The 13,476-nt window shown below is 42.0% G+C and overlaps 1 protein-coding gene across 1 annotated transcript; it reads right to left on the bottom strand.

Moving 5' to 3' along the window:
- Nucleotides 1–10,697: 10,697 nt before the first annotated feature.
- LOC120107402 (phytosulfokine receptor 2-like) lies at nt 10,698–12,026 on the bottom strand. Its single transcript, XM_039120669.1, has one exon. The coding sequence runs from the start codon at nt 12,024–12,026 to the stop codon at nt 10,698–10,700; it is 1,329 nt and encodes a 442-aa protein (XP_038976597.1).
- Between the last annotated feature and the right edge of the window lie 1,450 nt (nt 12,027–13,476).

Genomic DNA, 13,476 nt, shown 5'->3' with positions numbered 1-13,476 from the left:
AATATCATTTTTGTTTTTATAAAACTCTGATATCATAGTCTCAACATGATAGGCTACGGCCACGTAACCCAGTGGCATGGGTTGCACAGAGTGCCAGAAACCACTATTGTTAGTCACCGGTGGAAACGGTGTCCAGAAACCACTATTCTAATCACCGGTGGCGCGGTGTCGAAACCGGTTTCTCACAGAATACAAGTCGACAGGTCCAACGTATAATCCCCATTGGCGGGGCCAGAGCAGAACAGAACAGATCATAGCCATGCTGAGAATACATATATATAAAAACAGATTTCATAAATTTTCCAGTCATAGTTTACGGATTTCAAAGCATAATTTTCAATTGAAATTTAACATGCCAGACCCATTTTACTAAATACAAAACATATTTCAGAATTTAATCTATTTATCAAATAATTTAGAAATCACACTCGAAGTATTAAGTTACTTACCTCTTCTCGCTTAATTCCTAATTCAGGCAGGCGGATCAGGTTCACCTGTTAACATTTAATTAATTTCATTATTAATTTCGGAGCTAAGCAAAACTAAAAATAATATTATTGGACACGGCCTAACAGGGCCCAGAGTTGGCCCATAATGGGCATGGCCCAATAGGGCCCACATCGAACACGGGCCAATGGGCCCGCATACCCCGGCCCAATAAGGCCCCCAAGGTTGGAATCTAATTGGTTCATTTATGCAATAAAAATTCATTGTAGAGACTAATACTTAATTACGGGGTACTATTCTATAATAAAACTTGAGTGAAGGGACTAAATAATATATTTTAGGACCTTTATGCAATAAATCTTTCTTATAGGGATCAAACATAAATTACAGAATACCCTTTTTTGAAATAATATACTGTCAAGGGCTTATCTGCAAAATTTCATTTATTGGCTAAACGGGTTCGGGTTTCGGGTCTGAACTGGATTTCGGATTTCGGGTCTAGACTGGGTTTCATCCTTTTTCTTTTTCTTTTTTTTTTTCAACCGGGCCCAAGTTGGGCCCACAGTGAACCGGGCCCAGGTCGGGCCCACAGGGCCCATGCTTGGCCCTGTTCGGCCCGTAGGGCCTTCTTCCTCCCCAACCCCCCCCACGGCAGGGAAAGACCGAGAGGGAGAGCGGAAGAGGAAGGGGGCGGCGGGATGGCCGGAGGCCACCCCTCGGTCGACGGCCAGCCGGCTGCGGGGACGGTCAGCGGCCGCTGCGGCAGCTAACGGGGAAGAAAAAGACCGAGAGAGATCTCGGTTTGGGGTCGAAACAGAGAGGGAAGTCGGGCTGTTCGGCATGGAATCAAGGGCAAAAGAGGAGGGAGGCTCACCGGCGGTCGACGGAGAGGCAGATCCCGGCCACGGCTGCTCGATCCGGTGGACAAGCGGCGGCGGTAGCAGTGCTTGGAACCGAGATGGATCTCGGAACAGAGGCAGGCCACGAGGGAGTCCGGGCGGCGCACGATCGGGAAGAGGATCCGGTAACCAAGGAGAGGAGGAGGAGGGAAGAGAGGAAGAGGAGGTGGAGTTTGGAGGTGCCCTAGGAAGGAGGGCTTGGTGGGTTTTATAACCCCATTTCAACAGCTCTCCGCCGCGAAAATCGCGGCGGTGGGGCGAAATCAACGGCCGCTCGTGCGGTCGTGGGGTGGCCGCGGAATGACCGCGGGGCTGCCGCGTAACGCCCGCGGCGCCCGGCCCTCGCTGCGCCCGAAGAAGCCGGAGGGGATCGCGTCTGCGATCCCCTGCTCTGGCTCCTTCCAAAAAAAGGAAAACGGGGCTGAAGTCGGCTGGGGCTGCCGACTTCAGCCCGTATCTCACATTCTCTCCCCCTTAAAAAAATTTCGTCCTCGAAATTTAAGAGATCTAGGCCTTTCAGATGCTCAGCCCATTGAGTAATATAAATCCAAGATCTCATTCTCCTCGATCAAAATCAGTGTGATAGATAGCTTTGGATCAACTATCAAAAATTCATAAGACTCGCAAGATTAACACTAGATAAGTGATTGACTAAAATCTCATATTGAAATTATCATCTTGATGCATGTTCACTCGAGATTGGATCAGGATCGATTCACAACAGGATTGATTAAAATTAGTTGTGTTTGGGATAGAACTTGAAATGAAATAGATCTCATACACTTATCATGGTAGTGTGCTGATCCCTCAAAGGATAATGACCATCCTTAGAGTCAAATCATTAGATAGCTAAGAATGTAATTCACAAAATGAACATGCACTGATGATCATTAGATAGCAACAGTCTATCTCAAAAATAATTTGCATCAAATCACAAGAGCAGGTCTGAGAAGGCAAAGTATTGATACCATGATTCAATATGCCACAAAGCTTTTAACTTAAACTTATAAATCATAAGATGGGAGCAGATAATGCATGGTTTATTCAGATACTTAACAAATTAGACCATATTTGGTCAACAATCAACTAACCTGAGTCATGATACGCTCAAATTATTATTTTCTTAGCATAAACAAACATAGCAAAGTTTATCCAGGAGATAACATAATCATATCATGATTGACCTGAGAATCAATAGTATTCACCTTTCCTTATTAACAAAATCTTTCATTATTGAACAACAGTCTTTCATCATAACATGTTACCAAAACATAGTCAATATTTTTGACCAGTTTAAATTTACTCAGTCCATCAAATTTCCGCTGCGCAACTCAGATCAATATTCTCCAAAATTTCTTAATGATCCCAGATCATCAACATTTTTTTTTTTTTATAATATCCAAGCAAAATTTTATCCTTGCTTTCCAAGTACACTAGGTCATGATTAACCCTTGAGATAGTTGTCATATTTGTACCATCATATAATCAAGTAATCATATTCTAGATCCAAATTTGAACTAAGCCAATTCTAGTTTTCCTTGACAATTCCATTATACAAGTTAATATTTATTCTAAGCTTTGATAATTAAAAGATTCTAGATTAGCTTACTCAGGAGCCTAGTCAATCAACCTGAATCTTTTCTTTAGGCTAAACTTATTTGGGCCTCTTATGAAATCCCACTTGCATTTCTCATATAGTGAGACAAAATTCATAATCAACTCATGGCCTTGATTTATAAATATTTAATTCACAAGAATCTAATAATCTAGTTCAAAGATTTACAAAAATTTCCACCAAGATATAAGCTCTATGATTTTACATCGAGATCAACTCCTTAAATAAGTAAAATATTTTTATTTGCAATACTGCAAATATTTTGGGATCTTGTAAATCTACGAGACTTAGAGAATCTACTAATAACACAATGATATCCATATCGATCAATGTCAAAAGTACTATACTTTCCAACGATCTTTTTTTTTTTTTTTTTTTTTACAAGGAAAAGCATCAAAAAATTTTCCAAATCAAACAAGTCCTATTTTCGACCAATCCAAAAACATTTTAATCCACCAATATTTTCAAGATTTACTTACCATCAAAATATCAATCTTAATTGTTTCAAGTCTCAAGTAGAGCCAAATAAGAACTCTTAAGTCTCATCCCCAAGTATATTTTCCTTCCATATACGAGCTCCATGCATGATCCACATACAGATTTCAATGAATATTTTCTAGTCCAAGCTTTAAACATCTTTTTATAGATGAATCTTAAATTGCTACCAAAATAATTAACTTCAACTAGAAGCAATATCCACAGTGCCTGATATCAAGTTAAACTTCCCAAATAATTACATTGCACGATAATATCTCATGATTAATATTCCTTCACTTAATTTAGTCAAAATCTAATTAATCATTGAAATACAAATTGCTCAAAAAAAACCCTCAGAATAACTTATTCACAATTTGGTTACAGCCATAATTAGGTTGCATTTTAATTTTAGCATTTCAAAATTCTGATAAAATAATATAAATTTATCAATAGCAAAAGCAAATAAATATCTTCGTCTAATGGCCTAATGTCCACCCATCTCTCAAACTTTCCGACGAATCCTAAAGATCCTAAAACTTAAGCTCCATCAGAATTATTTCAAACACAATCCCTAGGAATCTGAAACCTGAGCTCTGATACCACCAAATCTGTCACGCCCCGAGCCCGAGGCGCGGCAGACGCCGCACGCCCGCACGGCGGGCCGCACAGGCGTGCAAGGCATCGGATCATATCAAAGCAGTTACAAATATTCAAAACTAACATAATTATTTAAATTGTTCAAAAGCGGTTTTACAAAATTTCTAATAACAAATGCTTACGTAAGTCAAATACTTTAATCAATCTAACTAAAGGACTAATAACTGAAGGAATCGTCGGAAAATCTAACGCACTCCTCAATCCCGTGAGATCAAGCCTCTGGATCTGAAAAATGAAAAAAATAGAATAATGAGCTACACTAGCCCAGTAAGCAACAAAATACCCCGGAGTGGGGTCAGAGCATATCAGATCAAAATACAGGATAATGTTTGAAACAAATCACAAATAATATCATTTTTGTTTTTATAAAACTCTGATATCATAGTCTCAACATGATAGGCTACGGCCACGTAACCCAGTGGCATGGGTTGCACAGAGTGCCAGAAACCACTATTGTTAGTCACCGGTGGAAACGGTGTCCAGAAACCACTATTCTAATCACCGGTGGCGCGGTGTCGAAACCGGTTTCTCACAGAATACAAGTCGACAGGTCCAACGTATAATCCCCATTGGCGGGGCCAGAGCAGAACAGAACAGATCATAGCCATGCTGAGAATACATATATATAAAAACAGATTTCATAAATTTTCCAGTCATAGTTTACGGATTTCAAAGCATAATTTTCAATTGAAATTTAACATGCCAGACCCATTTTACTAAATACAAAACATATTTCAGAATTTAATCTATTTATCAAATAATTTAGAAATCACACTCGAAGTATTAAGTTACTTACCTCTTCTCGCTTAATTCCTAATTCAGGCAGGCGGATCAGGTTCACCTGTTAACATTTAATTAATTTCATTATTAATTTCGGAGCTAAGCAAAACTAAAAATAATATTATTGGACACGGCCTAACAGGGCCTAGAGTTGGCCCATAATGGGCATGGCCCAATAGGGCCCACATCGAACACGGGCCAATGGGCCCGCATACCCCGGCCCAATAAGGCCTCCAAGGTTGGAATCTAATTGGTTCATTTATGCAATAAAAATTCATTGTAGAGACTAATACTTAATTACGGGGTACTATTCTATAATAAAACTTGAGTGAAGGGACTAAATAATATATTTTAGGACCTTTATGCAATAAATCTTTCTTATAGGGATCAAACATAAATTACAGAATACCCTTTTTTGAAATAATATACTGTCAAGGGCTTATCTGCAAAATTTCATTTATTGGCTAAACGGGTTCGGGTTTCGGGTCTGAACTGGATTTCGGATTTCGGGTCTAGACTGGGTTTCATCCTTTTTCTTTTTTTTTTTTTTTTCAACCGGGCCCAAGTTGGGCCCACAGTGAACCGGGCCCAGGTCGGGCCCACAGGGCCCATGCTTGGCCCTGTTCGGCCCGTAGGGCCTTCTTCCTCCCCAACCCCCCCCACGGCAGGGAAAGACCGAGAGGGAGAGCGGAAGAGGAAGGGGGCGGCGGGATGGCCGGAGGCCACCCCTCGGTCGACGGCCAGCCGGCTGCGGGGACGGTCAGCGGCCGCTGCGGCAGCTAACGGGGAAGAAAAAGACCGAGAGAGATCTCGGTTTGGGGTCGAAACAGAGAGGGAAGTCGGGCTGTTCGGCATGGAATCAAGGGCAAAAGAGGAGGGAGGCTCACCGGCGGTCGACGGAGAGGCAGATCCCGGCCACGGCTGCTCGATCCGGTGGACAAGCGGCGGCGGTAGCAGTGCTTGGAACCGAGATGGATCTTGGAACAGAGGCAGGCCACGAGGGAGTCCGGGCGGCGCACGATCGGGAAGAGGATCCGGTAACCAAGGAGAGGAGGAGGAGGGAAGAGAGGAAGAGGAGGTGGAGTTTGGAGGTGCCCTAGGAAGGAGGGCTTGGTGGGTTTTATAACCCCATTTCAACAGCTCTCCGCCGCGAAAATCGCGGCGGTGGGGCGAAATCAACGGCCGCTCGTGCGGCCGTGGGGTGGCCGCGGAATGACCGCAGGGCTGCCGCATAACGCCCGCGGCGCCCGGCCCTCGCTGCGCCCGAAGAAGCCGGAGGGGATCGCGTCTGCGATCCCCTGCTCTGGCTCCTTCCAAAAAAAAGAAAACGGGGCTGAAGTCGGCTGGGGCTGCCGACTTCAGCCCGTATCTCACATTCTCTCCCCCTTAAAAAAATTTCGTCCTCGAAATTTAAGAGATCTAGGCCTTTCAGATGCTCAGCCCATTGAGTAATATAAATCCAAGATCTCATTCTCCTCGATCAAAATCAGTGTGATAGATAGCTTTGGATCAACTATCAAAAATTCATAAGACTCGCAAGATTAACACTAGATAAGTGATTGACTAAAATCTCATATTGAAATTATCATCTTGATGCATGTTCACTCGAGATTGGATCAGGATCGATTCACAACAGGATTGATTAAAATTAGTTGTGTTTGGGATAGAACTTGAAATGAAATAGATCTCATACACTTATCATGGTAGTGTGCTGATCCCTCAAAGGATAATGACCATCCTTAGAGTCAAATCATTAGATAGCTAAGAATGTAATTCACAAAATGAACATGCACTGATGATCATTAGATAGCAACAGTCTATCTCAAAAATAATTTGCATCAAATCACAAGAGCAGGTCTGAGAAGGCAAAGTATTGATACCATGATTCAATATGCCACAAAGCTTTTAACTTAAACTTATAAATCATAAGATGGGAGCAGATAATGCATGGTTTATTCAGATACTTAACAAATTAGACCATATTTGGTCAACAATCAACTAACCTGAGTCATGATACGCTCAAATTATTATTTTCTTAGCATAAACAAACATAGCAAAGTTTATCCAGGAGATAACATAATCATATCATGATTGACCTGAGAATCAATAGTATTCACCTTTCCTTATTAACAAAATCTTTCATTATTGAACAACAGTCTTTCATCATAACATGTTACCAAAACATAGTCAATATTTTTGACCAGTTTAAATTTACTCAGTCCATCAAATTTCCGCTGCGCAACTCAGATCAATATTCTCCAAAATTTCTTAATGATCCCAGATCATCAACATTTTTTTTTTTTATAATATCCAAGCAAAATTTTATCCTTGCTTTCCAAGTACACTAGGTCATGATTAACCCTTGAGATAGTTGTCATATTTGTACCATCATATAATCAAGTAATCATATTCTAGATCCAAATTTGAACTAAGCCAATTCTAGTTTTCCTTGACAATTCCATTATACAAGTTAATATTTATTCTAAGCTTTGATAATTAAAAGATTCTAGATTAGCTTACTCAGGAGCCTAGTCAATCAACCTGAATCTTTTCTTTAGGCTAAACTTATTTGGGCCTCTTATGAAATCCCACTTGCATTTCTCATATAGTGAGACAAAATTCATAATCAACTCATGGCCTTGATTTATAAATATTTAATTCACAAGAATCTAATAATCTAGTTCAAAGATTTACAAAAATTTCCACCAAGATATAAGCTCTATGATTTTACATCGAGATCAACTCCTTAAATAAGTAAAATATTTTTATTTGCAATACTGCAAATATTTTGGGATCTTGTAAATCTACGAGACTTAGAGAATCTACTAATAACACAATGATATCCATATCGATCAATGTCAAAAGTACTATACTTTCCAACGATCTTTTTTTTTTTTTTTTTACAAGGAAAAGCATCAAAAAATTTTCCAAATCAAACAAGTCCTATTTTCGACCAATCCAAAAACATTTTAATCCACCAATATTTTCAAGATTTACTTACCATCAAAATATCAATCTTAATTGTTTCAAGTCTCAAGTAGAGCCAAATAAGAACTCTTAAGTCTCATCCCCAAGTATATTTTCCTTCCATATACGAGCTCCATGCATGATCCACATACAGATTTCAATGAATATTTTCTAGTCCAAGCTTTAAACATCTTTTTATAGATGAATCTTAAATTGCTACCAAAATAATTAACTTCAACTAGAAGCAATATCCACAGTGCCTGATATCAAGTTAAACTTCCCAAATAATTACATTGCACGATAATATCTCATGATTAATATTCCTTCACTTAATTTAGTCAAAATCTAATTAATCATTGAAATACAAATTGCTCAAAAAAAACTCTCAGAATAACTTATTCACACTTTGGTTACAGCCATAATTAGGTTGCATTTTAATTTTAGCATTTCAAAATTCTGATAAAATAATATAAATTTATCAATAGCAAAAGCAAATAAATATCTTCATCTAATGGCCTAATGTCCACCCATCTCTCAAACTTTCCGACGAATCCTAAAGATCCTAAAACTTAAGCTCCATCAGAATTATTTCAAACACAATCCCTAGGAATCTGAAACCTGAGCTCTGATACCACCAAATCTGTCACGCCCCGAGCCCGAGGCGCGGCAGACGCCGCACGCCCGCACGGCGGGCCGCACAGGCGTGCAAGGCATCGGATCATATCAAAGCAGTTACAAATATTCAAAACTGACATAATTATTTAAATTGTTCAAAAGCGGTTTTACAAAATTTCTAATAACAAATGCTTACGTAAGTCAAATACTTTAATCAATCTAACTAAAGGACTAATAACTGAAGGAATCGTCGGAAAATCTAACGCACTCCTCAATCCCGTGAGATCAAGCCTCTGGATCTGAAAAATGAAAAAAATAGAATAATGAGCTACACTAGCCCAGTAAGCAACAAAATACCCCGGAGTGGGGTCAGAGCATATCAGATCAAAATACAGGATAATGTTTGAAACAAATCACAAATAATATCATTTTTGTTTTTATAAAACTCTGATATCATAGTCTCAACATGATAGGCTACGGCCACGTAACCCAGTGGCATGGGTTGCACAGAGTGCCAGAAACCACTATTGTTAGTCACCGGTGGAAACGGTGTCCAGAAACCACTATTCTAATCACCGGTGGCGCGGTGTCGAAACCGGTTTCTCACAGAATACAAGTCGACAGGTCCAACGTATAATCCCCATTGGCGGGGCCAGAGCAGAACAGAACAGATCATAGCCATGCTGAGAATACATATATATAAAAACAGATTTCATAAATTTTCCAGTCATAGTTTACGGATTTCAAAGCATAATTTTCAATTGAAATTTAACATGCCAGACCCATTTTACTAAATACAAAACATATTTCAGAATTTAATCTATTTATCAAATAATTTAGAAATCACACTCGAAGTATTAAGTTACTTACCTCTTCTCGCTTAATTCCTAATTCAGGCAGGCGGATCAGGTTCACCTGTTAACATTTAATTAATTTCATTATTAATTTCGGAGCTAAGCAAAACTAAAAATAATATTATTGGACACGGCCTAACAGGGCCCAGAGTTGGCCCATAATGGGCATGGCCCAATAGGGCCCACATCGAACACGGGCCAATGGGCCCGCATACCCCGGCCCAATAAGGCCCCCAAGGTTGGAATCTAATTGGTTCATTTATGCAATAAAAATTCATTGTAGAGACTAATACTTAATTACGGGATACTATTCTATAATAAAACTTGAGTGAAGGGACTAAATAATATATTTTAGGACCTTTATGCAATAAATCTTTCTTATAGGGATCAAACATAAATTACAGAATACCCTTTTTTGAAATAATATACTGTCAAGGGCTTATCTGCAAAATTTCATTTATTGGCTAAACGGGTTCGGATTTCGGGTCTGAACTGGATTTCGGATTTCGGGTCTAGACTGGGTTTCATCCTTTTTCTTTTTCTTTTTTTTTTTTCAACCGGGCCCAAGTTGGGCCCACAGTGAACCGGGCCCAGGTCGGGCCCACAGGGCCCATGCTTGGCCCTGTTCGGCCCGTAGGGCCTTCTTCCTCCCCAACCCCCCCCACGGCAGGGAAAGACCGAGAGGGAGAGCGGAAGAGGAAGGGGGCGGCGGGATGGCCGGAGGCCACCCCTCGGTCGACGGCCAGCCGGCTGCGGGGACGGTCAGCGGCCGCTGCGGCAGCTAACGGGGAAGAAAAAGACCGAGAGAGATCTCGGTTTGGGGTCGAAACAGAGAGGGAAGTCGGGCTGTTCGGCATGGAATCAAGGGCAAAAGAGGAGGGAGGCTCACCGGCGGTCGACGGAGAGGCAGATCCCGGCCACGGCTGCTCGATCCGGTGGACAAGCGGCGGCGGTAGCAGTGCTTGGAACCGAGATGGATCTCGGAACAGAGGCAGGCCACGAGGGAGTCCGGGCTGCGCACGATCGGGAAGAGGATCTGGTAACCAAGGAGAGGAGGAGGAGGGAAGAGAGGAAGAGGAGGTGGAGTTTGGAGGTGCCCTAGGAAGGAGGGCTTGGTGGGTTTTATAACCCCATTTCAACAGCTCTCCGCCGCGAAAATTGCGGCGGTGGGGCGAAATCAACGGCCGCTCGTGCGGCCGTGGGGTGGCCGCGGAATGACCGCGGGGCTGCCGCGTAACGCCCGCGGCGCCCGGCCCTCGCTGCGCCCGAAGAAGCCGGAGGGGATCGCGTCTGCGATCCCCTGCTCTGGCTCCTTCCAAAAAAAGGAAAACGGGGCTGAAGTCGGCTGGGGCTGCCGACTTCAGCCCGTATCTCACACATTTTCCATCAACCCTGTTTCAGTAACGGCAGAATAACGAGGATTACTATCAGGAGAAGGCCAGATATGAATCCCATTGCAAGAGGCAATACTTCGAGAACAAAATAACTTTCTTCTCTGTCATTTTCCTCCTCCTCTGGAGGCTTTGAAGTGGAGTTGCAAACTAAGTAAAATTCACCACAGAGACCAGCATTCCCTTCAAAGCTCGAACTCGGGAAGGTTGAAAACTGACCTCCCATGGGAATTTGGCCCTGCAAGTGGTTATGAGCAACATTGAACGAAGAAAGAAACGTAAGGTCGACAAGGGAGGCAGGTATTGTCCCTGATAGATCATTGAAAGACAAGTCCAATGTCTCTAAATTGCGAAGGCCTGACAATTCATAAGGAATAGAACCTGTGAAGTTGTTGTTGCTCTGGTCAAGCACCTGAAGAAGTCTCAAGTTGCCAATCTCCTTCCAGATTGTTCCGTCCATCATATTATTGCTCAAATCCACTGTTGGAGGGAAGTTTATATATTGTTTATACACCAGATTACGTGGTGCATTTTGCCAATAGAACGAGGGCATGCCATGTGAAGAAGACCCATTGTTTGAAAGAGAATCAGAATTGAGGCTTTTTAGTTTCGTTAAGCTCATAGGAATCTCGCCAGTGAGTGAATTATTTGACAGGTCCAGGTAAAAGAGAAAATCCAGGCTCCCAATACACAATGGAATGCCTCCAGTCAAGTGATTCCAAGACAAATCTAGGAAACTCAACTCTTTGATATTCGCTAACCACGAGGGAATCGAACCAGTGAGAGCACAAACGTCTATAACCAAGGCTTGCAAGCCGTGAAATCCTTGAATTCCGTTATTAGGCAACTCTTCTCCATAAAAGTTCTTTGTAAGGACAAGGACCGTTAGATTCTGACACTCCTGTAGTGTTTGCAATCCCATTGAAACATCAGAAAGACTATTATTTGACACTGACAGGAAGGAGAGAGCTTGAAGGTTCCTAAAACTTTTGGGAATTGTTCCATGGAGATTATTCCTACCAAAGTTTAGAACCTCCAAAGCTCTGCATGAAGACAAACTCTTCGGGATATGACCAGAAAAATGATTAGATCCGAGATTGAGAACAACTAGATGAACCAAACTAGTGAAATTAAGGTCAATATTGCCATCAAGAGAATTATTCCTCAGATTGAACAACCTAAGCATCGAGCAAGATGAGAGTGAATTTGGTAATCGACCTTCAAAAGAGTTGGATTCAGCGGAGAAACTCTCCAGCCTCTGAAGGCCATGAAATGAATCCGGAATGAATCCGGTGAATTGATTGAAGGATCTTAAGATGATCATTTCACTGCTGCTTCATCAGCTAAACTGATCCTGCTCCACAGTCACTTGAACTCGGTTCCAGAGTATTCACTGTAACTGCCTGTTCTTCTCCCAGGTTCCAGAGTATTCACTGTAACTGTTTTTGGTTATTCCCACAACGGATCACTAGATCTGACTGTGTATAAAATGGGTTGTAAGAGACTCAGCTGCTGTGTGATAGGGAGTAGGAATTATGTGCCAGTTACTGTGGCAATGTATCAGCCACTGTTCATCCTTATATACTAACTCATCATCTTCTCCATTGTCATTCTCCTGTATCTCTTCATGGTATCAGAGCGGGAGGTTCTGATGCCTTTCTCCTTAGAAGTAGTTCTTCCTCCACTAGACGACGATCAAATGGAGTCTCCTGGATCTGAACAAGTCACCAGGTCAGCCGAATCATCAGGATCTTTGGATGATCCCTTAACTTCTTCCAGGTTGAAATTTTTGATTTCAAAAATACAAAATCTAGTCTCCACCCAGCTCCAATCCGATAACTATCTCACCTGGAGGTCTCAAGTCACTCGTATTTTCAGAGCGAGTGGCTTCTTTGGTTTTTTAGATGGCACTTCCACCTGTGTTCCATCTTCCGTTGCCGATAAGAACAGAAGCTATGAGCTCTGGTTGCTGACAGACCAGTTCTTAGCTTCAGCCATTAACTCCACCATTTCTCCTTCCATCTTACCATATGTGATCAATCTAGATCACTGTTTTCAGATCTGGACTACCTTAGAATGTCGATTAAATTCGGCTACAAGGAGTCATGTAATGCAGCTCAAAAATGAATTGCACAACATAAGGAAACTAGATCTTCCAATGCAGCAGTTTCTCCATGAAGTTCGGCAAAAAGTTGATGCTCTATCCGCTGCTGGTTCCACAATTGACACCGAAGATGTCATTCTGCACATTCTTAATGGCCTACCACCCTCATATGATGCCTTTGCTACATCAATTCGCACTCGATCTGCCTCTCTCACACTGGATGAGCTCTATGCTCTGCTTTGCAGCGAGGAACTCATTATCTTATCCAGAGAAAAGCAACAGTCCTCTGCTGATTCCCTTGCACTTTCAGCCATTAGGGGACGAGGTCGAGGTAGATCCTTCTTCTCACCCAGAGGACGTGGTCGAGCAAGGAGTACCCACTCCAACAACAAGTGGGACAGCAACTGGAATTCTCCTGGACCGCGGAAGGATTCCCGAGCTCTCATTGACTGCCAAATCTGTGGCAAAAGAGGACACACTGCAATTCATTGTTGGTTCCGAATGGATCCAACCTACAATTCCTCTCCTCCTAGACAGCTAAATCAGCAGGCGCTTCTTTCTACACCGTCTTCTTCCTCTGTCTCCCGTGACTGGGTTATCGACAGTGGTGCTACATCACATATTACTTCCGAACCACTGTCACTCTCAGATGCATCTTCATATCAGGGTT

This window comes from Phoenix dactylifera, unplaced genomic scaffold, assembly GCF_009389715.1.
Source record: "Phoenix dactylifera cultivar Barhee BC4 unplaced genomic scaffold, palm_55x_up_171113_PBpolish2nd_filt_p 000851F, whole genome shotgun sequence".
In the NCBI taxonomy this organism is placed as follows: domain Eukaryota; kingdom Viridiplantae; phylum Streptophyta; class Magnoliopsida; order Arecales; family Arecaceae; genus Phoenix; species Phoenix dactylifera.
Note: the sequence above shows the minus strand (reverse complement) of the source record. Positions and strands in the feature narration are given on the sequence as shown.